Source organism: Trichechus manatus, unplaced genomic scaffold, assembly GCF_000243295.1.
Source record: "Trichechus manatus latirostris isolate Lorelei unplaced genomic scaffold, TriManLat1.0 scaffold00066, whole genome shotgun sequence".
Taxonomy (NCBI): Eukaryota; Metazoa; Chordata; class Mammalia; order Sirenia; family Trichechidae; genus Trichechus; species Trichechus manatus.
The window spans coordinates 9,666,115-9,692,833 of NW_004444002.1; the positions used below are offsets into that span (position 1 = coordinate 9,666,115).

Genomic DNA, 26,719 nt, shown 5'->3' on the forward strand with positions numbered 1-26,719 from the left:
GGGGGGTGGAGCCCCGACGGGGGCGGTGCGAGCCCGGACGACGACGACAAGGAGCCCCGGGGGCCGGGTGCATGGAGGACGAGGTGCTGAAAGAAGGAAGGGGGAGTGGGTCCCGCGACGGGCCTCGTGGGCTCGGCTTCTCGAGGTTCTGCTTCGGGACGGAGCCCTGCAGGGGGACCCGGGAAGGGACAGGGAGGTGAGCTGGACGGTGGAGGGGGCCATCCTCGCCAGGGTCCCGCCAAGAGGAAGGCTGGGCCGTAGGGACGTCCGGGGCAAGACTGGGAGGAGCCGGCCGTACCTCGGCTCGGGGATTTCGAGTTATGGAGGTGCGGGAGATCGTGGTAGGGAAAGATGTGGTCGAGGGGAAAGGCGGGAGGCAAGCACACTGCATACCCGGGAGGCCGACAGCACAGGCCGGTGGGGGGGGGGCTCTTCTATTCCGCCCGCCCCTTCCCCCCTCCCCCAGTGAAAGCACTATGTTTTTGTTTTATTGTTTTGAAATGTTTATTGGTGGCTGTTCGAAACTGTCGTTGTGGTGGTACTTACTCATTTTTGATGTCTTCTAGAGTAGACAGTAGGGCAGGAGTCCCTTGGCGAGACCACGTCAAGCCTCAGGTTTAGAGGCTCTTTACGGGAATATGGGAAGGGAACCCGGTAACTTTGTGTCACAGCTGAATACTCGCAAGGCAGTTTGGCTGTCCTGTCCGTGGCACGGAGGTGGAGTACAGTTGCAGAAAGCTTTGGTGCGACTTCTGGTGGTACAGTTTTTGGTTAGCGTTAGCTCCATGGTTTTTTCAACTTAGAAGGGTATTCGTCGAAGTGACTGAAACGTTTTATGGGGAAGTAAACAAGGGGTGCATTTGGGGTTGGGAGTGGATTAGGTAGATAATAAAATGCCAGGGTTGGAAGAGACTTTAAAGGTCATCTAGTTCTTTGTTTGTCTCTTCTGTCCTTGAATGTTGGGATAGAAGGAGCTTTGTTATGGGGGAGATGGTAAGTGGCACAACGGAAGATGTTTGGAGGTTTAGGGTCAGGTACTCAAATCTGAAAATGGTGTCACCATGTGGTACTGAAGATGAAAGAATGTAGAAAAGAAATTTGGGGTGTTCCACTGGGCAGTAAATAGAGTAACTCAATCCCAAGAGTCACCCAGGATCTCTAAGTAGAAACAAAAGTTTGGGGAGGAACCTATAAAATTCTGATGGAGAAGCAAAATTAGTAGGAAAGACTTGGGGAGCTAGGAGGAGGAGGGGTTCAGTGAGTCAAGAGAATCTGAAGGTTGATAGTAGAGTTTAGGAGTGACGTGGCCATCTTGACTAAGTCAAGTGAATATTGATAGGCAGGCCCATCTTTTGATAGGGCACCTGATGAAGCTGTCCTTGGGGTGGGTGTGGGGTATGAGGGGCACAGGCCTTGGGGCACAGATTGTTACTAAAATTGGTTTTAAGAGAACTGACCTTGTTACACCAGGTTTGCAGCAGCGGTAGGTGGGTAGGTAGGTTTCTTTCTGTTCCGGAGGAGCTGAGAAAAATTGGACTCGGTAAGTCTTTGATGGAGGAAAGGGAAGGGGGCCCCTAATGTCTGGGTTAAGGAGGACTAGCTGTGCAGAATATGCTAATAAGGAAGGGAAGGCAAGTGGTTGCAATGGGGCAGAGGAAAGCTAAGGCCCTGACAAGCTCTGCTGTTGGAGTCTGAATTGGGCAGAGTTGAGGGGAGTTCCAGAAGAAACGACAGCTGCACCAAGGGCACTCATGTGGATCTGGTCATTTTGATTTGCCAGGAAAGGGTAGTAGAGAAAGGGAAAGATTCATTTATTTCTCAGTGGCATGGAATTTCTTGGGAAGCAAAAGGGGTTCCTCCAGGCATCTCTTTGTTTTATTCATAATGTAATTCGCTAAATTGTTGTTGTTGATTGCCACTGAGTCAGTTTTGACTCATGGAGGCTCCATCTGTGTCAAAGTAGAACTGTGCTCCATAGGGCTTTCCATGGCTATGAGCTGTCAGAAGCAGATCTCCAGGCCTGTCTTCTGAGGCACCTCTGGGTAGGTTCAAACTGCCAACCTTTCGGCAAGTAGTTGAACCCTTAATTGTTTGCGCCACCCAGTGACTCCTATAATTTACTAAATAGAAGGGGGAAATGTTTAATACAGGTGGCAGAGAATCTCACAACGTGGTTAGTCTAGATCATGGGCTTTTAGGGGAACAATTATTGGAGGAAAGTACTTGAGTACTAGAAAGAAAGAGAGTAAGTAGTGAAGGAGGAAGAAAGGTGATCGTCACTGGTTCCATGTTTGGGCCGAGTAAGGAAAAAGTAGAACCTTGAAATATTGATATTTTCCAAAGTAAAGGTTGAAGAACCTTTACATTTCTTTACATTGTCATGTTAGGATCAGTAAGGAGGAGCAAGAGATAAAGAAGATCTTGGGTAAAAATAAGGTTGAAGAGAAACTGGCATTTAGGAAGAAATATAAATGTATGTACCTGTAAGAAAATAGAGAACTTAGAAATAGTATACAGGTTTAAAAAAAAAAAAGTGTGAGAGAAATAAAGAGCCAAAGGGTGAAGACGTTTACTCAGATGGCATTTGGAGCTGCTGTTGGAGAAGAAAAACTTGCCTTTGATAACCACGGCCCTGGTAGGGGCAAGGAAGCAGGGATTAGCACGGATCCAGGACTAAGCATTAATTAGGAAATCTAGAGGAAAGTAGGGATACCAAATGGGGGAAGGGATCTGCTGCCCTAAATATAAAGGCTTTAAAAGAAGGAGAAAGTGGGAATACACCAGTTTTTCCAGTCTGCAAGTGGGAGGGATCCTAGATATAAGGAGGTGAGTGATGGAAATTCCAGAGTGAAACAGGATAAAGAACAGTGGCATGAAGGCCTTGGACTAGAATTGGAGGGTGGGGTGGGGGCATGGAGGAGAGGTGCTAATCAGAGGTTGGACGTGATGACATCTGAAGTCCAGGTTCATTGATTCTGAGCTGAGCTAAGACTGGGATGGAATAGAACACCCACAGGGAATAGAGAACTGTTTTCTAGGGCCAACTAGCATTCAGGAGTCAGAGAAAAGGAGGTCGTGGTTGAGTTTGGGTGAGGAAGTTAACACTAGAGTGGAACAGAGAGCATTCTGGGAAAGTAGAAGTTGTTGGGATAAAATAGATGGGAAAAGGGGGAAGGAAGCCACCGATGATTATGTAAGGGAAAGGAAGACCCTAGACCTTAGAGTTTTCAAAAAGAAAGGAAAATTTTCAATGCTGGAGTTCAAATTAGATATGAGTCAATGCTTGCCAGAATGTTTAGTGTCAGCATGGCCAAAGAGGGAGGTTATAATCTACCTTTTGGCCACTGGGATGCTAGTATAGTATTTTATGTAAACTCATGGATGAACTATGCTTTATTAATGCCAGTTTGAATGGTCATCTTAAGCTAACGTAGAACCTGTTCTCTTTCCAAATGGTACCCTTTCCCACTATTCATAATTTCAAAACAAACTTAGGACAGAAACTTTGTTTGGTGAACTGAAGTTGAAATCTGGTCAAGACTGAAAATTCACTCTGTGTTTCTATCCCCATAATTCAAATATGCTGTTTTCTCTCTCTCTTTAAAGCAGAAGCCACCCTTTCCCCATAAAACATTTAAAAATGGATAATTTTTTAAAAAGTGGCTACAGGCTATATGTCAAGGTCATATTTTCCCTGGTCATTGAATTGTGATGAACTCGAAGAGATAATTTATTATTTGCAAGATGTAGTATTTTTCAGACTTACACAACAGAGTATATGAGGCAGGATATGTCTTCATTTGGATTTTAAGAAGATCTTAAGCTAAGCACATGTGAAAAGTCGAGAGTACTAAAAGGGCAGGCAAAGCTTTCTGTTTCAGGCTTCTTGACCCACCGTCTGCTAAGAAACAAAATTTGGTTACCTCATTGCTAAGGTATGCCTAGAAATCTTAGTGTGAGTGCCATTTAAGGGTACAGTTAAGTTTTGTTACAGTGTCAGGGGACAAGGAGAACAAGCAAATTTTAGTTTTTCCAAGTTCTGTGGAGAAGTGCACTATCCACGACTATGTGAGCTGACGCACCACCTGTGCCTGGATCCAGGAGACGATTAGGTGTTTTAATCCAACAGGGCTTTACTCAGATTGAATTGGTTGTACCATGGACAGGTCAGCACAGTGTAGGAGCTTTCCAGTTTTAGTTTGCATCAGAATCACTTGGAGGATTTTGGAAACATACAGGTTAGAGTCTTCTATCTCTACTTCTACCTGTGTGACATGAGGCCAAGTCATGTAACTTTCTTGACCTCAGTTTTCTCATCTGTAAAGTGGAGATGATAATACCAATCTCACAGTGTTATGAGGATTACATGAGATAATTTACAGATCGTGCCAAGCACAGAGTTGTTGTTGTTGGGTAGGTACCATTGCGACCCCACGCGATAGAGTAGAACTGCCCCATAGGGTTTTCTTGGCTATAATCTTTATGGAAGCAGATTGCCAGGTCTTTCTCCTGCAGGGCAGCTGGGTGGGTTTGAACTGCCAGCCTTTCGGTTATCAGCCAAGCGCTTAACCGTTGTGCCACTAGGGTGCCAAGCACACAGTGGGTGCCCAATAAATGGTACCTATCCAAGTGGTTTATGTTTGGCTGCTAACCTAAAGGTTGACGTTTCGAACTCACCCAGCAATACTGCAGAAGGAAAGGTCCGGCAATCTGCTTCCCTTAAGATTACAGCTGAGAAAACACTATGGAGCAGTTCTACTCTGTAACCCATGAGGTCGCCATGCATTACATGGACTCAGAATGACTCCACAGCAACTGATAACAACAGTAACAACGTTATCGTAATCTAGTTATTCTTACTCAGTTGTGTCATATGGCATTACCTTTTATGTTACCTTATGGTAAACATGGTGGCAGAATGAAAACTATCAATAGCTCCCGAGCCTCCCTTATATCTCGATTGTCCGCGCTCTTTCTCCATATTCCCGTTGTATTGGTACACATTTAGCATTTACAAAGTGGTAGGAAGAAAGAACTTGGCTCATCACTGCATTATTGCATCCGTCTTTGAGGTGGAAGTGGCAGCTTCTTTAACAGCTGTGCTGTAACACTACTCAATATTTCAGGGCAGGAACTGAAGATTATATATCCAGTTGGAACTTCAGGGGAAGTTTTGGGCCATGCTTAAAAAGTCACTCCAGTCTAGTTACTCCGGTGACATTTTTTAAACTAGTGCTTTCTGAAAAGGGCTGATGTGTTTAATTATGACTGGCTGGACTTTCCAGCTGTCTGTTACATCTGGAGGTTCTATAAAAGCTGGTGGATAGAGCCTGGGTCTGGTATGGCTCTATGACAAGGATTTGATCAGTGGTTGAATGGAAGAGAGTAATACTGTCAAATAGCTCAGGTATCCCCAAACCAAACTTCTGAGCAGGGAGAAACGATGGCATGTCACGTAGATGCCTCTCTGCAGCCCAAGTGAACTTTGATGGCAGCCGCTCTCCGTTAGCTAATGTAGAGAGAGAGAGATGGCAGGCCGATCTAAAACAGTAGATTAGTTAACAAATTAATAATTTCTGTTTGACTTTGGAAATGCATTTTTATTCTCTACCTGTCCCCCTCCCCAGCAGATTTACCTTCTTATTTGTATTCTGCTTAGGCATATATTAAAATGAGTTGTTCCCTGAGCACAGATCTACTGACAGTGGCAGAAGGCAGCCCATAAGCGGGTTGGGTTTAGAAATTAGCAGTGACTAAGCGGCATAGTGGTTAAGTGCTACGGCTACTAACCAAAAAGGTCAGTGGTTCAAATCTACCAGGCGCTCCTTGGAAACTCTATGGGGCAGTTCTGCTCTGTCCTGTAGGTTGCTATGAGTTGGAATCGACTTGATGGCAACGGGTTTTCTGGTAAGCCACGCTCAGATAATTGGAAGTTGACTTTGTCGTTTCGTCCCAGCCCAATTTTATTTTATTCCTGATTGTCTTTGTTGTGGAAGTAAAGAAAAGAAAGAAGAGAAAGTTTATGGGAGAACAAGGGAAATAAAAGGAATCAACGGACCCAATACTTTTTTCATGGCATTCTTGGTCTTTGTATGCTATAGAATGGATTTCAGTGTTTCCCCAGTAATTGAGCAAGTATTTATTGAGTACATACTGTGTGCCTTGTATCATGTTAGACACTAGTGGGAGGGGGATATAAAAGTAGTAAAAATTCTTTCTAGCCTTCTGGAACTTACAGACTGAAAGGTTGAGTCAGCAATGGGGGTTTGAAATTCTGTGATCTAATACTGTTTAATTAAGTAAGTATATGTGTGTATGCATATATATTAAGGAGTCTTGCTGGCACAATGGTTAAATGCTTGGCTGATAACTGAAAGATTGGTAGTTCAAACCCACTCATCTGCTCCACAGGAGAAAGACCTGGTGATCTGCTCTGATAAAGATTATTGTTTGTGTCGTTAGGTGCCGTCAAGTTGATTCCGACTCATACGGACCCTATGTACTATAAAACGAGACATTTCTCAGTCCTGCACCGTCCTCATGATTGTTGTTATGCTTGAGCCCATCGTTGCAGCCACAGCGTCAATCCATCTCTTTGAGGGTCTTCCTCTTTTTTGCTGACCCTCTGCTTTACCAAGCATGATGTCCTTCTCCAGAGACTGGTGTCTCCTGATAACATGTCCACGTATATAAGACATAGTCTCGCCATCCTTGCTTCCAGTGAGCGTTCTGGCTGTACTTCTTCCAAGACAGATTTGTCGTTCTTCTGGCGGTTGGTGGTATATTCAACTCTTCGCCAACACCATAACTCAGAGGTGTCAATTCTTCCTTATTCATTGCCCGGCTTTTGCATGCATATGAGGCGATTGAAAACATCGTGGTTTGGGTCAGGCACACCTTAGTCCTTAAAGTGACATCCTAGAAAACCCTGTGGGGCATTTCTACTCTGTCACATGGGGTTGCTATGAGTTGGAATTGACTTGATGGTATCTAACAACAGAACAACAACAACATACACATATATACGTGTATATTTATAAGTTGAGCCCATAGCTGGATATGGGGTGAGACAATAGAAAAATAATCTGATAATGGCCTCTCCAAATATTTGTGTATGTGTATGAAGTCTAGGAGAATTAATAAAAAATGTTGGATGAGGAGGAATCCTCTTTAGATGAAAAATTCTGTATCATGATTGTGGTATACTGAAATGGAGACACCAGAGGGCCAGTGTCACAGTCCATGGCAGGGAGGACACAGAAACATCACAAAAGGGATTCGTGTCTCATATTACAATGATTCAACTTTGGAGTGTGAAAGACACACTAAATATTCACATGGTCCTGTTGAGATCAAGACCAAGGAAAGCTAACTCTTATTTTTGATCTAGCAGAAATTCAAAGTACTCAAAAAATGAACCTAGTTACTTAGGGTGACATTTTGAGATGGCATTGCATTTTGAAGAAGACTGATTCATTTCATGATGATTGCTTAGGTTTTCTAGATATCTGTGACATCTAGAAGTTGTACAAAATATTGTAGTTAGAGCCCAGGTCTGGTATAAAGCTATGATGAGGTGTTTTCCTTACATGAAGTAAAATAATTTCCTTAAGGCAGGAAATGAAAGTGAGTATTTGAATAATGGGAAAAAAGTATCAATCATGGCAGTGGGTAGAAAAGCTAAAACTACCTGGGGGTATGGAATTGTAAGTGAGAATTTTAAACAATCGCTTTTGCCTACTTCATTGTTTGAATAGATTACCTTTGATCTTTTCAAGTGCTTTCATGCCATTCTCAATTTTAGGTAACCAGTTGCCTTCCAATCGATTTCCACTCAGGGCAACCCCATGTGTGTCAGAGTAGAACTGTGCTCCACAGGGTTTTTTGTTTGTTGTGTGTGTGTGTGTGTGTGTGTGTAATTGTACTTTAGATGAAGGTTTACAGAACAAATAGTTTCTCGTTAAACAGTCAGTACACATATTGTTTTACGACAACATTGGTTAACAACCCCACGACATGTCAACACTCTCCCTTCTCGACCTTGGAGGACCTTTTTTTAAATGAAAATATGCATAGCCAAAATTACACCATTTCAAAAGTTTCTACATGTACAATTCAGTGACATCGATGACATTCTTCCAGTTGTGCTGCTATTCTCACTATCCTTTTCCAAATTATTCCATCACCATTGTCTTCAACTCACTGCCCCCTAGGCTTCCCATCAAACCTTTTGAGTTGCTGTTGTCAATTTGATCTACTCCATAGGGTTTTTAATGACTGACTTTTCAGAAATAGATCTCCAGGCCTTTCTTCTGAGGTGCCTCTGGGTAGACTTGAGCTGCCAACCTTTAAGTTAGCAGCTAAGTGCGTTAACCATCTGTACTACTGAAGGGCCTCCATTTTAGGTAGGGGCTAGTTTATTCCCATTTTATACGTGACGTAGTAAGGTGGACATATTGAGACGGTCTGAGGTGGCTGTGAACTGGGGCCTGGAAGTGCTCTCCAAGTTTTCCAACCACAGTTTGGGCTATAGGTACTATAGTATGTCACTTTTCAAGGGTATGCTGCTCTTTGATTAGATGGTTCTAAATGGGTTTGGGCAGTTTGTATCAAACTGACCCTCTAAGGATGGCAATTCAGTACTAATAAGGAGATTGAAAAGAGTGTGGCCCGCGTTTGGATGATAACTCTCCCAGAGGAGCTCTAGGCAGATCACAAGCCCTGGTCACTCCATTGAGATGCACGTCCAGCCTCCTGGGGTGGCTTCTTTGGAGGTAACTGCAATCATTTGAATGAGTAAGTTTTCACTTGTTTAACAGACAGTTAACATTCCTTTGTATCCAGTCTCATTAATGTTTATAGGCAGGATTTTTGAACATGAAGGTACTCAAGGAGTCTATAAAGGTGTTCATGCTGGAGCCAAGTGCAGGCAACTACTTTAGCCTTCTTGGTAAATACAGGAATTAATGTATGTGAAGAACAGGATGAAATGTCCCTTGTAAGACTGATTGCTTGGAGTAGACACCAGTGGAAATATTCGGATAGAGAAAAAAATAAACAAACCCAGAAACTAGAAAGTGTTAAAATAGTTTTAGTCAGGCAGAAGGCTGGGATAAACAGCTCAAAGGGTCCTTCTTCCTCCTATAAATTGCGTGGCAGATTATTTCCAGTCGATATGTGTGTGTATGTGCGCGTGAGTGCACCCGTGTACGCGCCTGCGTGTATTTCCGTGTGGTGGTAGAGGGGCCTGTTTTGCATGAAGGGAAGGAAAGTCAAGTGATGGGGGCATGTATACGGGGCTCTTGAGTTTCAGGGAATGATAGTAATGTTTGGTTAATGGTAGGGAAAGATGAGGGGATATGGATATTGGGGGAAAGCGAGGAGAATATTAGATTACCTTTATATGTGAAGTCATTAAATTAGAACAATTTAAATGAGGAGAGCTTCCTCATTGCGGGGTGACGGGTAGTGTAACTAGGTAGGGAAGATAGGGATGTTAGTCTCCTGTTGAATACGTATGGAATGAGGCAGAGATACAGGGTAAGATCTGTAGTAGGAGTTCCATATCTAAAACCAGGTAGAATTATCCTTGTTGGGTATGTGTATACTTGCCCTTTGAAAACAATGATTTTGAGACGTTTTGACTTCTCTCTAAAGGTACTTCAGTGACTGGGCAGAAATCATGGCCTTTTCACTTTGGCCCTCGGATCTCAATTTCAGTGGTCTCTTGGGTCTTCTTGCAGGTGTCTAAGATGCTGCTTTTCCCAAGGTGGGATAACAGGATGGCCTCTCTTTCGAATCTGTGAAGTTTGAATGTGAATGACTGTCTCGTGGGAGCTTTGGCCAGAGCTCCGTATTTCTATTGGAGCAGTAGATCCCAAAGATTTTTTTTTTTTTACTCATTAGTCATCACTGACCCAACCCTCCTCCTTAAACTACTGGCCTCGCCTATCCTCTTGAGGACAGATTCAGGGCCAGGCTTCAAGATGAATATTTTCTAGCTCTTTCATTTTTTAAGTCATAATTGCTTCCAGGTCACCAGGCAGTATGAACCAAAAGAAGCCTAGGGGAGTACTACCAGATTTAGTTTAACTGAGACTTTCTTAATTTTGGGTACCTAATTTACTGTCTTGATGGTGGAATCCAACCATGAAACAATGGACAGGCTTCATGCTATGTGTAGAGAGCCCATACATTGCCATCTCCAATTGTTCTGTTTGTAAGAGATCTTCGGCCATAGAGGGAGTTACATGATTCTGGGGAACTTGTCAACTGAACAAATGCCCTGTCTGGTCATTTTCAAGGTTAAACACTTTTCAAGCAGTGTCTACCTCAGTCAAAGTCATTTGCCAGATAGATGCTCTATTACCTCCTTTACTGTCCTTCCCTTCCTTATATGCATGACAACCATGCTTTTGCTGGTAATTGTTGTGAAATCTGCTTGTTTTGGCATCTACATTTCAAAACAAAACAAATTCTACCCCATCTGTAAAATCTTCCTTGAGATTTTAGTTCTGCCCACCCTCTATTACCAGCTCCCCCTTATCCTGACTTGGGCTCTAATTTAGCGTTACTCTTCCCCTTTTGATAACATATTCTCTCTAAACTTTTCTAAAATGTCTGTCCTCAGTGCTTCCCCACAGTGTTTCAGTTTGGCCCATGATGGTGAAATATTTCAGGTTCCCCTATTTCATTTTTTTCCCCTTTTGGTTGTTCTATGCCGTGGGCTTCTCTTTTATGCTTTTCACACCTGCCCTTGTCTTCTAGAATTTTTTTCCCTTTTGGATTTTTTTTTTAAAGATCTCTGCTTCATTATGGTTTCTCCTCCACTACCCACTCACCCTCAGCTTAGCTGCTGTTTTCACCATTTTATAGTTATTGCTCTCCTATTAGTCTATTTTCTTTTCAGCTTCCCCTGTTCCGTAGTGTGGTGATTATGTCTGGATATCTACTCTCTGCTGCCAGTGTACGACTGCCTGCTTGTTGAATTAATTCCCCCTGGATCTTGGTCATCCTACTTTCATATGCACATGCCTTCTGGATCGAAAAGGGTCTTCTCTACTGAGCTCTTTTCCAGCCACGCTTATCACTTTGGGTTGGTAGAGCATGTGCCCTCCTTTGTCCCCAGCATGAGTTGGATATTTATTCTGAGCTCCCCCCACCCCCACCCCACCCCGAGGTAGGGGTAGCTCACAGTGGTCCCACTGCTTTCCAAGAGGTGGCCAGCATTTGATTCTGGGCCCATGCAACTGTTCATTTCTTAACAATTACATGGTTGTGACATCTGGGAAAATCCTTTGAGGTATTTCATATCCTTGTGCTTACACTTCCTAGGTCACTTGGGATTACCAGGTTTCTTCTAAGTTCCTTTTAGGAACTTCTCTGCCTTTGATTTGATCATTCCTGTCAGAGAGAGAGAGAGAGAGATTATGAACACACACGAGCTTTGCGCTGCTGGCAAAAGCAGGCCTTTACACAAGAGTGTACACTAGTGGAACCTACCAAGCAATGAAGTTTTTCCTTTTGCTCGCCTCTCCTGAAATGTAGTTTATAGTTCAGTGGTTACTAAATTTGATTGGACATGATACAATAAAACAAAATTCTAGGCCTACTGAATCAGAATCTCTGCCTCTGGGACCTGGGAATCTATATTTTGAACAAGTTTCTCAGTAATTCTGGCTTGAGAAACACTGGTTTGTGTTGACCATCTTGGCCCCTTCCCCTCCTAGGTGGGCATTGACACCACTGGGAACCTGTTTGCTAGTGCCTCTTTAGAAGTTCCTTTTGCTTACTGTCTGGTCTGAGAGGACCCATCTTGCCTTCTTGCATAGACCACTTAGCCCAGGATGCCCCTGCCTGTGCTTTCTACCGCCACTCCCCCATCTTCCACAGAGGCTACTGCTAATTAGTAACCAAAAGAAAAAAAACCAAACCTGTTGCCCTGGAGTTGATTCTGACTCACAGCGACCCTATAGGACAGTAGAACTGCCCCGTAGGGCTTCCGAGGAGCACGTGGTGGGTTTGAGCTGCCAACCTTTTGGTTAGTAGCCATAGCTCTTAACCACTATGCCACCAGGGTTTCCTAATTAGCAACAGTGGGCTTCAAATAGGAAGGAATGGAGCCCTGTTGAAATCATATATAAGATTGGGAGGCAAAGATTTAAGCAGATGCTTCTATCTTCAGGATCTAATGAAAATGGGGGTCTCCAACATTAATTTTACTCTCTAGGTAGCAGGAAATGTGTATTGTATGGTAATTATTTTGGTGTTTACTTGGTTTCTTTTTCTTTTTTTGGTCTGAAAGTTCTTTATCTAGGTGATGACATATTCTATGTTGTTCTGTTTCCAAATGCCAAGATGCCCCCCTCTGATTTCTGTCCCAGGCCTTACAAACTACTGCTCTCCTCTAAACAGAACAAAAACCTGAGAGTGAAAAAAGCTGTGGTCACTGACTTATGTCTGTTTCCTACAAATATTCAGGTAGCAACTAAAACTCATGCTTTGTGTTGAAATAATCTTACGGCAAAAACGGCCCCTTCTTTTGCCTGAGTCCTCTAGTGCTTCATAGAGAGAAGAGATGCAAAGAGTACCTGGTGTCTTAGCCGACAGGCTAAGTTGTTGTTTCTTCAACTGGGATATTCCAAAAATACTCTAAGAAACAGTCAAAACCTGATTAACTAGGATGTTCAGGGAATGGGGTCCTGGGGAACTGATGTGAAGCAGACAATTCATTTGTCTTACCCCTTGTTGAAAATCTTCCTACAAGTATGCGTTAACCACATAACTGTTTTAGTAATGTTAAAAGATAAGTTTCAGAAAAAGGTAAAATCATGACTCCTGCAGATACAAAAGTGAACACATGTTAAAGATTTTATTTTACTCGTTAATCAACCAGGGAGGGAATCAGACAGATGTTATAACTGGTTGAAAGAAAAAGTCAAAAAGCACAAATTTTTATGGAGTCAAGGAATTGAATTGCAAATAGAGGCAAAACTGGTTTTTCCACAGTGGGGAGGGAAGTCAATCCAAACTCTACCGGACAAGACAAGAGTTTGCATATCCATCACTTACCTGCAATTTATAGAGGTGCAAAATAGCCCAAAGACAATGAACTGGGCTAGAATCAGACAGCCCAGATGGGTGTCCTATAGACATTGCAAAGCTTTTTCATTGAAGGACAAAATTTATTTCTGCAGTAAGTTAGCATGGTGGATACCTTTTTTTTTTTTTTTTGCTTCTTGTAATTTCTCAGGGTCTTCACCTCAATTCTCATCCAGAATTCAGTTCCATATAACAGAGTACTTATATGTAAGATGTAGAGGAACCAGAGACAAAAAAGATAGTATGTCTTACGTTAAGTAGCTAATTATCTAGTGGAGGAGACAGACATGCCATGCCACCGGCTAGCCACAGCTAACCACGCTGCAGAGGAGAATAAGAATCAGTGCTGTGGTGGAGGTATGAATTAAGTGTTTGAGGAGAAGCGGAGAGGGAGGGGTTAACTTTGATGGGGACTGGGGCTGGGGAGATGACATGATCACATTTAAGCTGGGTCTTGAGGGATGACAGAGAGAGGAAGCGGGGCACGAGAGAGGCTGTTTCTGGATGAAGAAACAGCAGAGTCCTAAACCAGGATAGTCTGTTTAAGGAGGAGTGAGGGATGGCAGTGAAATGACAGGATGTGGTGGAAGAGGAGGCTAGGCAGGAGGTTTGAGGCCAGGTCATGGAGGGCCCTGAATGCTGTGCTAAGAAATGCGGGCTTGACTGTGAAGGCAGAGGAAAGCTATTGAAAGCTTTTGAGGCGGGAGGGGGTGATGTGATCGAACTGGTGCTTCAGAAGATGAATTGATGGTAGAATCAAGAGATTGGAGGCAGAGGGACCAGTTAAGAGGCTTTTGTAATATTCTGGGTGAGAGATGATGAAGGCTTTGCATCAGGGTAGTGGGAGAAGGGTACAAGGAGAGGATGGAGATGGCATTGTTAAGGCTTTACTCTTGATTGGATGTGGGCAATGGGGGAGAGGAGTTGAAGACAATGCAGAAATTTCCAGGCTAGGGGGTAGTGGTGCTATTAACTAAGATAGGAAACATGCTGGGAGTGGGGGTGGGGAGCAGGTTTATGGGAACAGATAATCAGTGTGGTTTCAGACATGTTGAGTTTGAGGGGCTTGGTGGACATCAATTAACAGCGAGTGGCTGGCAGTTGGAAATTCTGGTCTGAGCCTAAGGAGAGAGGTCAGGGCTAGAGATACAGACTTGGGAGTATTGAGCACACGAAGGGTAGAGGTGAAACTGTGGGAGCTCATGAGCTGAGAGAGAGAGAGGGGCAGGGCAGACGGACAGACACATAGACATGGGGGTGGGGGAGAGCCAGAGAGAGTACAGAGACAGATGGACTGAAATAGAGACAAAGAAGGAGGGGAAGAGAGACAGAAGGAGACAGAAATATAGAGAGGGAGGCAGGAAAGGAAGAGGAAGGAAAGGTAGAAGAAAGGGAGGGAGAAGAAGAAGAGAGCGAGCCTGAAAGGGAGATTGGGAGAAATTGATGGGCCATCTTTTGTTTGCTTGTTTGTGGTCAGAGTACAAGGAGAATTGAATCTGATTTGGAGGGAGCTTTAAACCAGGTTAGATATAATCCATGATGTCCAACTTGAAATCAAGGATTAGAGAGTAGACGAGAGAAAGATCCCCAGCAGCCTTTGAAGGCACTGTTTGTATATGGGAATGACCCTCTCATTGTAGTTGGTTAGGCTAAATGTGTGTTGAAAAACATCTCATTTATCTGAGATAGATTGAATTCCTCGAACACTCGAGCATATCTGTCTTTAAGATAATTTAAAAATCACTCTAGGTCATTAACAGTGGCCTCGTCTCCATCCTGAAACTTACAGATTCCTGGAAAACTGTAGTTCCCTCATCCCGGCTTGGACCATATTCTTCCATCACAGGCTGGCTTGCTAGAGAGACTGCTTTAACATTTTGGTGCTATAATTCTTTTTATTTAAACTAGTTTCTCTGTAAAAGTTAGAGCAGCAGTCCCTGTTATGAGTTCTGATTTGTTTGGATTCTTTCTCCCCAGGGGGAGTGGCCACAGAGGTCCTGTCTTGCGTGAGTGGCTGTCATGATCTCTACGGCACCGCTGTACAGCGGCGTGCACAACTGGACCAGTTCTGACCGGATTCGCATGTGTGGCATCAACGAGGAGAGGTGAGGAGGCTGGGAAGGCGGCTGTTGGTGGCCTCCAGCGAGCAGTACCTAGTCACCAGAGGGCTGGCCACAGGAGGGCCCATGGAGGGGCCCTGGGGAGGAGACTGTTGGTGGTTTCTAATTGTCCTGAGCTGACATGGGATGGGACCTTGTGAGTGGCCTGCTCTGCTCTGCTATCCCTGCTCAGAGGAAGGTGAAGAGGCCAACAGGTGACCTTTTGCCAGGTAGTATTTGTCCGCTCATTAAAAGCTGCCAGATTGTGGAGTAAGGGGAAGCTCGGGCGATTGCAATTTTTATTTGCTGCATCGAAATTCAGTGTTCCTAGCAACAGGTGGCTGGTGAGCACTTGAAATGGATCTTGTTTGAACGGAGGTGTGCTGTAAAGTACACGCCGGATTTCAAAGACTTAGTAAGCCAAAAAAGAATGTAAACACTCTCTTTAATAAATTTTTATATTGATTTAAAAAAGAAAACCACAAAACAAAAAAACTTTCAGTGTTCAAGGATATTTTTTAAAAAAGATGAAAAAACAAACAAAAATATCAGTGTTCAAAGATATGTATATTTGTGGTCTTTGATATAAGCCTGGAAGAAAGGCAGTTTTATCGTTCAGCTTTCTACTGGAAACTGTTAGTGGACATTCTGGTGATCAACTCTCTCCCCCTTCAGAAGGCTGACAGCACACAGTTATCTGGAAGATCCTTGGGAAGTCTTAAAGGAAGATAAAATGGTTTAACTGAGTTTTAATACAAAGTTGAGAGTTGGCGATGCCTACCTGATCGGTGTGTGTGTTTCCACTTTTCCATTCACTAAAATATTTGGTTGACCAAGATACGCCATTTCCTGACCATGCCCCATACCAGAGGCACTCAGCTGATTTGAGTTTTCATTTTATTTTTTGATTTCCATAACCCTTGGCCAAAGAGCTGTATGTGATGGTTGCAATGCCTCTCCCATTTTTAAAGAAGGCACGGCTCCCCCATGCTTGCTGGTGTTTAGCTGTTGTTTCGTTCCATTGATTGTTTCCATCCAAATGCATCAGATAAATCACCTAGAACACAGAATATGGCTTTTTCCTGGGATTCAAGATCTGGCATTTTCTTGGGTAGATCTCAGAAGTGTGTGCGTGCGTGTGTGGGTGTGGGTGTGGGTGTGGGTGTGGGTGTGGGCATGTGGGGCAGTATTGGTAATTTTGAAAGGAAGAGAAATGGATGTCTTTGTGTTTATCTACTCTCTTGTTCTATTCCTAACTGGAGAAGCGTGTACTTGTCTGAGGTTAAGGTTGAGGAGAACAGACCTTTTATTTTTTTAAGCAGTTAGTACCTGATGTCTTAATTCTCTATACTGAGGAACAAGTTAGAGATGGACTTAAAGGGAATTTAATTTTAGAATGTACAGGTCAGAAACAAGGAAATAAGACAAAATTCTTCTCAGATACTGAGTAAGAAAGGTATTCTCCTTTGCATCTGAGGACTATACTGTGGTAATTACTAAGAGATGATCTGGGGAAGGAAGGGAGGTGGTACTGATTTGTGTAAATATTCATTGGTAGGTTATGTTGATCTAGTTATGAGTATTTGAGACTTTGATGCAGTTACCTTGGTTCACCATTCATTACGTCGTTGTGTGCCTTCGAGTTGATTCCGACTCACGGCAACCCCATGTGACAGAGTAGAACTGCCCCATAGGGTTTTCTAGGTTGTAATCTCTATGGGAGCAGATTGCCAGGTCTTTCTCCCATGGAGTTGCAGGGTAAGTTTGAATCGCCAACCTTTCAGTTAGCTGCCGAGCGCTTAACTGTTATGCCACCAGAGCCCCTTCTGTTCATTATAAATCCCTGCAAAGACAGGAGCAGGAAGTGGGCCCACAATCTGATTTCTTCTCTTTCAGGACCTTTCTTGAGATGCTAATTACCAAATATGCCTGGTGGTTAAGGTGACCTTTTAAGCATTGTCACTTCTGATCTCATCCACCCTTTATTGTCGCCTTCCCACCCCAGCCTAGGCCGTGCTACAGCTGATTTCCAAAATGTGAAAAACCGTCTTCCTCAGAGTTTGACAACTTGTAGAATGTAGAGATTTCAGGTCTAAGGCTGCACCTGAGGTTTAGTTCTTCAAGTTCTGTTTTAAGCCTGTCCAGCTTTGTCCTATGGGGTGGCAAGCACAGGGAGCAAGAGGCTTCTGCTAGCCCCAGGCAGCTGCCTCTAGTCAGCAAAATCTGTTTTCTGGTTTGTTTGCTTCCTTTCTAGCATTAATTCATTCCTTCATTCTGCAAATATTCTGCAAAGATTTATTAACCATAACGAGGGCAAACCAACAGTCCCATGAGGTAGATTGGTGGTGAGTGCTATAAGAGTGGCATGTATGGGTCCTGTGGGAGTCTAGAGGCAAGAATGACAAACTTCCTGGGGAAATAAGGGAAGGCTTCCCGACGCAGTGACATTTGAGTAGGGTCTGCAGGGATGAGTAGGAGTTGGAGGTGAGAGTTGGTAATTCCCTTGGACAGTAAGAGAGGCTGGTGGGTTTGGGGAGGGCTGTGGCTGGGATGAAGGTAAGGAGTCCAGTGTGTGCTGGGTTGTGTATTTCTGTGACCTCTGTAGTCAGGGCCCAACAGGAACTCAAAGAGGTCCGACTTGAGTTGGTGCTGGCCCTTAATAATTAGGCCTATGGCCCTGAAACGTTGTGGTCGTTTCTGGTTTAAGTTCAACAGAGGCTTGAGCTTAACAGGCCAGGGTCATCTCTGGTGGGAAGAAGCAGTGGGATTGATTTTCAGACCTGACTGAAGCCTGTTTTGACCCCTGCTCCCTCCTCCTCCCTACCCACCACCACACCCTCATAACCTTGCCCTGCTGACCCAGCTCTCCCCTCAAGCCCTACCCATGAACTATTCCTGTCCCAGACACTTCTCTCAAGTGAGCAATTGAACATTTGCTCAGCTTTGCCACCCCCCTTTCTTCATTTGAAATGTGGCCGCGTGACGTTTTCCCAGAGCCTCAAGGGGCTGGCACTCGGCCGTGGATATGGCCGGGGTCGCCAGGACTGCTGCTCCCACTGCTGCTACCTCCACAGTTCCTCCGGCCAGCTTGGCGTGCCTCTGGCAGCTGCCTTGAGGGCAAAGTTTCTGCTTTCAAGTGTGATTTTATGCGGGTGGGAGTGAGCAAGAGGACTCAAGTCTGCAGCCGGCTCCCCTTTGTGTAGTCAGGAGGGGAAAGAATGTAAAGAAATAGCACCTTCCCTAGGCGGTCTCCCCTGTGGGGTCAGCGAAGGAGTGGGGGTGGGGGTGGGGTGCTGCTGCTTGTTTCCCCTCACTCCATCTTCCCCCCTAAAACATCCCTGGTAAGTCTAGTCGGAACATGCTTCCCCCCGGCCCAAGGCTGGGTATGGGTCTGGCTTTTCTGGTCTCTCAGGAGTTGACGTGAAAGTATCTCTTCCTTTTCCCTCAGGCCCTCCCTGCCTCTCCTTCCTCGAGATCCCCCTGACTGCATCGTTCCCTCTCCTCGAGATCATTTCTGTTGTTTGTCGCCAGCAGTCATGGCCAGCAGTGGAACCCTCCCACTTTGGCTATCCTGGCTGCCTTTTAAAGGGGCCGAGCCTCCCCGGCTTGGTTAGCCCCTTCTGGAGCCCTGCAAAGATGGGGCGAGGCCCAGAGTGACACCTCCTCTTGCCTTCTCTTGCCCCAGGTACAGTTTCGGAGTCCATGGTGGTGCCCTGGTTCTGTGGGTGGGAGTGAGTGAGCAGTGCTCTCCTCTTTCTCTCTGGGCTTGGCTCCGGGCGCCCTGACTGCCCTTTGGCTAGGGTGACTGGTGAGGCGGGAGCTGACTTCTTCAAGGACTGTTGCTCCAGAGAAGAGAGGCAAATTCAAGTGTGGTCCCTTTCCCCAGAGACGTAGAACATTCCAGTGCTTTGCCCACCTAGGAAATATGCTACTGCTTATGTTAGGGCTTTCTTCGTTAACCCAGACCTCCCACTCATGCCAATTCACAGCCATCGTTCTGGCCCCATCTTCCCTAGGGCAGGGGACAGTACATTCTTGCTGTGCTTAAAACTTTAAAATACCCAACTTGCAGTGGGTGTCGGTCCTCTCTTCAACATCACCCTCCCCGTCTGACCCAACAGCCTTTTGTGGTCAGGATTGTACTGTTTTCTCAGACTCTTACTTGAAATTTGGAGGAGACTTCGTGAGCAGGTGGGAGTACCGATGATGTTTCTTCCTTTGGGACCCTGCACTCTGGCCATGAGCCCTCCCCTTTGGGGTGTGCTAACCTGAACTTGGGGTCTGTGGCCTTGAGGGTCTTCCTTTGGGACTGAAGTGAATGTGGTGGTGCTGGGAGGCTGAGGGGAAATTGTGGGGATGGGAGGAGATGGAACTTAGGCAAGGGTGCAAGGGAAGGCGAGAAGGCAGTGGCCTGGAGCCAGGTGGTGCGCTCAAAAGGGGGACTTGTACGCTGCAGGGAAGGAAGGAACACCCTGAAAATTCCTCTTAGCACCCAGGGACCGGTGGCTATGCATCAGAATCATGACACGTGCTATTAAGTGTTGTCTGTTCCAGGCACACCCGTCAGGTGACTAGGTGACAATTCAGATTTAGGACATAAAACACCGTGAGGGTGGTTAGTTATTGTAGAAAAGGATTGCTCATATGGCACCTTCAGCCAGCCTCCCTGATAGACTTAAAATAAGACAATACCCTATACATTCTGGAGGGTCACCTTGATGGATAAGCTCTGAGAGAAGGCCCGGGTGCTTGGGTTTCCTCCACAGTCCTGGTGAGAGCCCTGGAAAACAGAACAAACGGCTATGAGAGAGATGTCTAGCCAGACTAGGCTTCTCTGCAGGAACTTGCAGACCTGGGCATGGAGGCCCCAAGTGTGCAACTTGGAACCACCCCCCCACCCCCGCAATGCTTTGTGATTTCCCACAAGCCACCAAGGGAGGTAAGACAGGAGGGTCCTCGGGGAACCCAGGCAGGGAGGGGCATTCAGAAGCAGGTGGTGGTGGCCCCCAGTCTAGGCCTCATGTCCCTTCTCTGGTTGTGTCCCCTGCCAGAAGAGCACCTCTTTCTGATGAGGAGTCCACGACAGGTGACTGCCAGCACTTTGGATCTCAGGAGTTTTGTGTCAGCAGCAGTTTTTCCAAGGTAAGGGGCCACGTGCAGCCACATGCTGCTCGCCAAAGGGTGGGGCTGAGCTGCCATCCCAAGAAGGTAGGAGGGAAGGGCCAGGGTGTTTCCCGGGTGTTGCTGTAGGTGGGACAGAAATTGGCTGGCTGCCCTCTGCCTCTGCCGAGACCTGGCTGGTCGAGTTGCAGAGAGGACCGGCAGTGGTCTCTGGGGGATCTGGGGACACTTGCCCCATCCACAGGGAGCCGGCTAAGACATACATGCTGCTGTGTCTTTGCAGGTGGAGCTCACGGCGGTTGGTAGTGGCAGCAATGCCCGGGGGGCAGACCCAGATGGCAGTGCAACAGAAAAACTTGGGCACACGTCTGAAGAAAAGCCTGACGACACCCAGCCAAAAATGGACTATGCTGGGAATGTGGCAGCGGCCCAGGGCCTCTTGGTGCCACTGAGCAGCCCAGGGGACGTGCTCAAGCTTCCCTCGCCTGACAGCACCGAGGCCGGCAACAGCAGGGCCGACTGCTCCTGGACACCCATCAGCACCCAAATGAGCAAGCAGGTTGACTGCTCACCAGCTGGGGGAAAGACTCTGGACTCTCGGCACGGTGTCGGGGAGAAGAATACTTTCATTTTGGCAACTCTGGGAACTGGAGTCCCCGTGGAGGGGAGCCTGCCGTTGGTTACCACTAACTTCAGCCCACTGCCGGCCCCCATCTGTCCCCCTGCTCCTGGCTCAGCCTCTGTTCCTCCGTCTGTTCCGGATCCATTCCAGGTTCCCCTCTCCGTCCCTGCCCCAGTACCCCATTCCGGGCTAGTTCCTGTCCAAGTTACCACTTCGGTTCCAGCGCCTTCCCCTCCCTTAGCACCAGTCCCGGCTCTGGCTCCGGCTCCACCATCAGTGCCCACACTTATCTCTGATTCGAACCCGCTTTCGGTTTCAGCCTCGGTCTTGGTGCCTGTGCCAGCTTCTGCTCCCCCCTCGGGCCCAGTTCCCCTCTCAGCTCCAGCCCCCACCCCCCTCTCGGTCCCAGTTTCAGCTCCTCCCTTAGCTCTGATCCAGGCTCCTGTGCCCCCTTCAGCTCCGACCTTGGTCCTGGCTCCTGTCCCCACTCCAGTTCTGGCCCCCATGCCAGCCTCCACGCCTCCAGCAGCCCCTGCTCCTCCGTCTGTGCCGATGCCCACCCCGACCCCATCCTCCGGCCCACCCTCTACTCCCACCCTCATCCCTGCCTTTGCCCCTACACCGGTGCCTGCACCCACCCCAGCCCCCATCTTTACTCCAGCCCCCACGCCTATGCCGGCTGCCACACCGACTGCCATTCCCACCTCTGCACCGATCCCGGCCTCCTTTAGTTTGAGTCGAGTGTGTTTTCCTGCAGCTCAGGCACCAGCTATGCAAAAAGTCCCCCTGTCCTTTCAGCCAGGGACAGTGCTGACCCCGAGCCAGCCACTGGTTTATATCCCACCTCCAAGCTGTGGGCAGCCACTCAGTGTGGCCACACTGCCAACCACCCTGGGGGTCTCCTCTACTCTTACACTCCCTGTCCTGCCATCCTACCTGCAGGACAGGTGTCTTCCTGGCGTGCTGGCCTCCCCGGAACTCCGGTCTTACCCGTATGCGTTCTCTGTGGCCCGGCCTCTGACTTCAGATTCCAAGCTGGTGTCTCTGGAGGTGAACAGGCTCCCTTGTGCTTCCCCGTCCGGCAGCACCAGCACCCAGCCTGCGCCTGATGGGGTCCCCGGGCCTTTGGCAGATACTTCCCTCTCCACCGCTTCTGCCAAGGTGCTTCCAACTCCACAGCCTCTGCTGCCAGCTCCCAACGTGAGCTCAGCCCCACCACACCCCGCCAAGACACCAGGTGGCGCTGAGCAGCAAACAGAAGGGACTTCTGTTACTTTCTCTCCCCTCAAGTCACCTCCACAGCTGGAGCGAGAAATGGCCTCTCCCCCTGAGTGCAGCGAGATGCCCCTGGATCTCTCCTCCAAGTCCAACCGCCAGAAACTTCCATTGCCGAACCAGCGCAAGACGCCCCCCATGCCAGTGTTGACCCCCGTGCACACCAGCAGCAAGGCCCTCCTCTCCACAGTCCTGTCTAGGTCTCAGCGCACGACGCAGGCTGCTGGCAGCAGTGTCACCTCATGCCTGGGCTCCACATCCTCACCCTTTGTCATCTTTCCCGAGATCGTGAGGAACGGGGACCCGAGCACCTGGGTGAAGAACTCAACTGCACTGATCAGCACCATTCCTGGCACCTATGTGGGAGTGGCCAACCCAGTGCCTGCCTCCCTGCTGCTGAACAAAGACCCCAACCTGGGACTCAACCGAGACCCACGCCATCTCCCCAAGCAGGAGCCCATCTCCATCATTGATCAAGGAGAGCCTAAGAATACTGGTGCCCCCTGCGGCAAGAAGGGTAGCCAGGCTGGTGCTGAGGGACAGCCAAGCGCAGTCAAACGTTATACCCCAGCCCGCATTGCCCCTGGGCTGCCGGGGTGCCAAACCAAGGAGCTCTCTTTGTGGAAACCCACAGGGCAGGCAAATATTTATCCACGGTGTTCAGTCAATGGGAAAGCCACCAGCACCCAGGTCCTGCCTGTTGGCTGGTCACCGTACCAAGCATCTCTGCTTTCCATTGGCATTTCCAGTGCTGGGCAGCTGACCCCCAGTCAGGGGGTGCCTATCAGGCCCACCAGTGTGGTTTCTGAGTTTTCTGGTGTGCCACCTCTCAGCTCCGGTGAAGCTGTGCATGGACTTCCCGAGGGGCAGCCAAGGCCTGGGGGCCCCTTTGCTCCCGAGCAGGACACTGTCACAAAGAACAAAACTTGCCGGATTGCTGCCAAGCCTTATGAAGAACAAGTCAATCCTGTCCTCCTGACTCTCAGCCCTCAGACAGGGACCCTGGCCCTGTCTGTTCAGCCTAGTGGTGGGGATGTAAGAGTGAATCAGGGGCCTGAGGAATCAGAGAACCACCTCTGCTCTGACAGCACTCCTAAGGTGGAAAGCCCCCAGGGGGCTTGTGGACTGAAGCTGGCTGGAGACACGAAGCCCAAGAACCAAGTGCTGGCCACCTACATGTCCCATGAGCTGGTCCTGGCCACCCCCCAGAACCTGCGCAAGATGCCCGAGCTGCCTTTGCTACCTCATGACAGCCACCCCAAGGAACTCATCTTGGATGTGGTTCCGAGCAGCAAGAGGGGCTCCAGCACAGAGCTTTCGCAGCTTGGAAGCCAGGTGGATCTGGGGCGGGTGAAAATGGAGAAGGTGGATGGTGATGTGGTCTTCAATTTAGCCACCTGCTTCCGGGCCGATGGCCTTCCTGCAGCTCCCCAGAGGGGCCAAGCCGAGGTTAGGGGCAAGGCCGGGCAGGCACGAGTGAAACAGGAAAGTGTCGGGGTCTTTGCTTGCAAGAACAAGTGGCAGCCAGATGACATGACCGAATCGGTGTTGCCCAAGAAAGTAAAGTGTGGCAAAGAGAAGGAAAGTGAGGAGCAGCAGCCACCACAACCCAAGCCCATAGTCCGAAGTTCCCATGGACCCAAGGTGGGTGCTGGGATGTGGTTGAGGGCAGGACGGGGATACTGGTACTCTCCTTCGTTCCGCAGATATTAACCTTGTTTTACACTTTGAATGCTCTTGAGTGGCTCTGTGAACTGACTTACTGGCAAGGTTTTGTAAAGTGAATAATGACCAGCCATCCCTTTTCTAAGCCCCATTGTCCATATACGGTGTTGGAGACTGAGGAGGGGCTCACTTGTATTTTGTAGGATGTGGAAACTGATTTGGTCTGTGAGGCTAGGGAGTCCAATGTCCAGATGAGGTTGGAAAGCGGAAGAAGATATTTATGAGGGAAATCAGTTAATAACAGGCCCTTCCCTGAATAACCGTTCTTCCTTTTCCTTTATTGAGACAACTGCTGGCCTTGAGAACTCGGGCCCCAGCGAGGGAAAGGGCCTTGGACAGGGTTATTCCCTGCACCGTTGGAGGAGCCTGCCTGCTTGGGAATTGCCTGGAGCCTTGTGGGACTAGAGCCAATTTGGTTTCTGGGCTAACCCACCACCAGTTTCCTACCCTCTTAACCCTTGGGGTGGCAGCTTTGGGTTTTGGGCCATTGGGAATTCAGTGTGCAAGGCAGACGGGCACCCAGGTCTTGATTATTTATTTACTTATTTACTTAGTTTGGATTGTGGTAAAGTATAACAAAAATTTGCCATTTTAAATTGACAGCAGCAACTCAAAAGGTTAGATAGGCAGCTTAGGGGGCAGTGAGTTTATGTTAATGGGAGAGGAACAGTTGGGAAAAGGAGAGTGAGAATGGTTGCACAACTTGAACAATGTAATCAGTGTCACTGAATTGTACCTGTAGAAACTGTTGAATATGTTTTGCCGTGTATATTCTCAACAACAACAACGATATTTTTAAAAATTGTCATTTTAACCGTTTGAAGTGTATAGTTCAGTGACATTAATTACATTCCACATGTTGTGCAGCCATCACAACTATGCATTTCCAAAAGTTTTTTTGAATGTTGTTTATCTTCCGGTTGTTGTTGAGAATATACACAATGAAACATACACCAATTCAACAATTTCTACATGTACAATTTAGTGACATTAATTATATTCTTCAAGTTGTGCAACCATTCTCACCCTCCTTTTCTGATCCTCCCCCATTAACGTAAACTCACTACCCCCTAAGGTTCCTATCTAGTCTTTTGAGTTGCTGTTTCCAAAAGTTTTTTATCACCCCAAACAGAAACTTAGTACCCCTAAAGCAGTAACTCCGCATTCCCCTCTCCCCCAGCCCCTGGTAGCCACTAACAAACGTTTTTTTAGTTAATGTGATAAAAATATATATATCAAAACCTTTGCCATTTCAACATTTTTTACTTGTACAATTTAGTGACATGGGTCTTGATTCTTAATAGGCTATGGGTGGTGGCAGAGTTCTAGGCAGAAAGTTGGGCCAGGAGGACTTGACTTGAATCCAGTGGTTCTCCAGAGGGGACATGGAGGCCATTGGTGATCCAAGGAGATTCTTGAAGCAGTCGAGGATAGGCCGCCTTCAAAATATTTGAAGTCATGTTAACACGCCTTCACACAGGATACTGATAAACTCTAATGAACAGATTTCTAACCAGAGCGCCATGGATTGGTTTGTGGCAGAAGTTCTTAGAGGTTTTTTGGACCATAGGCCCCTTTGAGAAGCTGCTTAGAGTTATGAACTCTCTCCCCAGAAAAATGACCTCAGAATTTTGCAAGTAATTTCAGGAGGTTCGTGGACGCGTCCCCTCCCCAAAGCCCGTCCATGGACTCCAGGTTAAGAACTCCTGGGATAGAGTTTGGGTAGGTTTTACTCAACCTCACAACCACCTCTGTATGTCAGAGACATGCAAAGTAGAAACAGAGGTCATGACATAGGCGATCATAACATTCGGTCAGCTAATAAGTAATCTGCCCTTGGTAGTAATATGACTAATAATTAATGTTGTTATAGTTGTTACCGTTTGTTGAACTCTTACTATATACCAAGGGCTTCTTTTAAATCATTGGTGAAATATCTATAACAAAACATTTGCCATCTTAACCATTTTTAAGTGTACAAGTCAGTGACGTTAATTATATTCCCCATGTTGTGTAACCATCACCATTACCCATTTCCAAATGTTTTTCATCTCCCTAAACAGAAACTCAGTACCCCTTAAGTAATAACTCTCCATTTCCCCCGGCCCCTGTAATCACTAATAAACTTTGGTCATTATGCATTTCCTGTTCTGCATAATTTCATATAAGTGGAATCATACAGCATTTGTCCTTTTTTGACTGACTTATTTCACTCAGCATAATGTTTTCAGGGTTCATCCCTGTTGTAGTACGTATGAGAACTTCATTTTTCTTTATGTACCAATAATATTTCGTTGTATGTATATGCCATATTTTGTTTATCCATTCATCTCTTGATGGACATCTAGGTTGTTTCCATTTTTTGGCTATCGTGAATAGTGCTGCAATGAACATTGGCGTACAAGTATCTATATTCCTGCTTTCAAGTCTTTTGGGTATATACCTGGAGTCCCTGGGTGGTGTAAATGGTTAAGCGCTTGACTTCTAACCAAAAGGTTGGCGGTTCAGACTCACCCAGAGGTGCCTTGGAAGAAAAGCCTGGTGATCTGCATCCAAAAGTTCATAGCCTTGAAAACCCTATGGAGCGTAGTTCTACTCTGACACACACGGGGTTGCATTGAGTTGGAATCAACTCAACGGCAACTAGATTTTTTTGGGGGGGCGGGGATATATACCTAGGAGTACGACCTGCTGGCATAGTGGTTAAGAGCTCAGCTGCTAACCAAAAGGTCGGGAGTTCAAATCCACCTGCTGTTCCTTGGAAACCCTACGGGGC

General features: G+C 46.8%; 1 protein-coding gene across 1 annotated transcript in view; it reads left to right on the forward strand.

Moving 5' to 3' along the window:
• Positions 1–26,719, forward strand: part of BCORL1 (BCL6 corepressor like 1) — a 64,056-nt gene that overhangs the window by 1,675 nt on the left and 35,662 nt on the right. The window contains exons 2-4 of the mRNA XM_023734289.1: positions 15,079–15,206; positions 20,252–20,342; positions 20,605–23,862. Of these exons, the coding sequence (XP_023590057.1) occupies positions 15,121–15,206; positions 20,252–20,342; positions 20,605–23,862 (3,435 nt within the window). The 5' untranslated portion in view covers positions 15,079–15,120. The remainder of the gene's footprint in view (positions 1–15,078; positions 15,207–20,251; positions 20,343–20,604; positions 23,863–26,719) is intronic.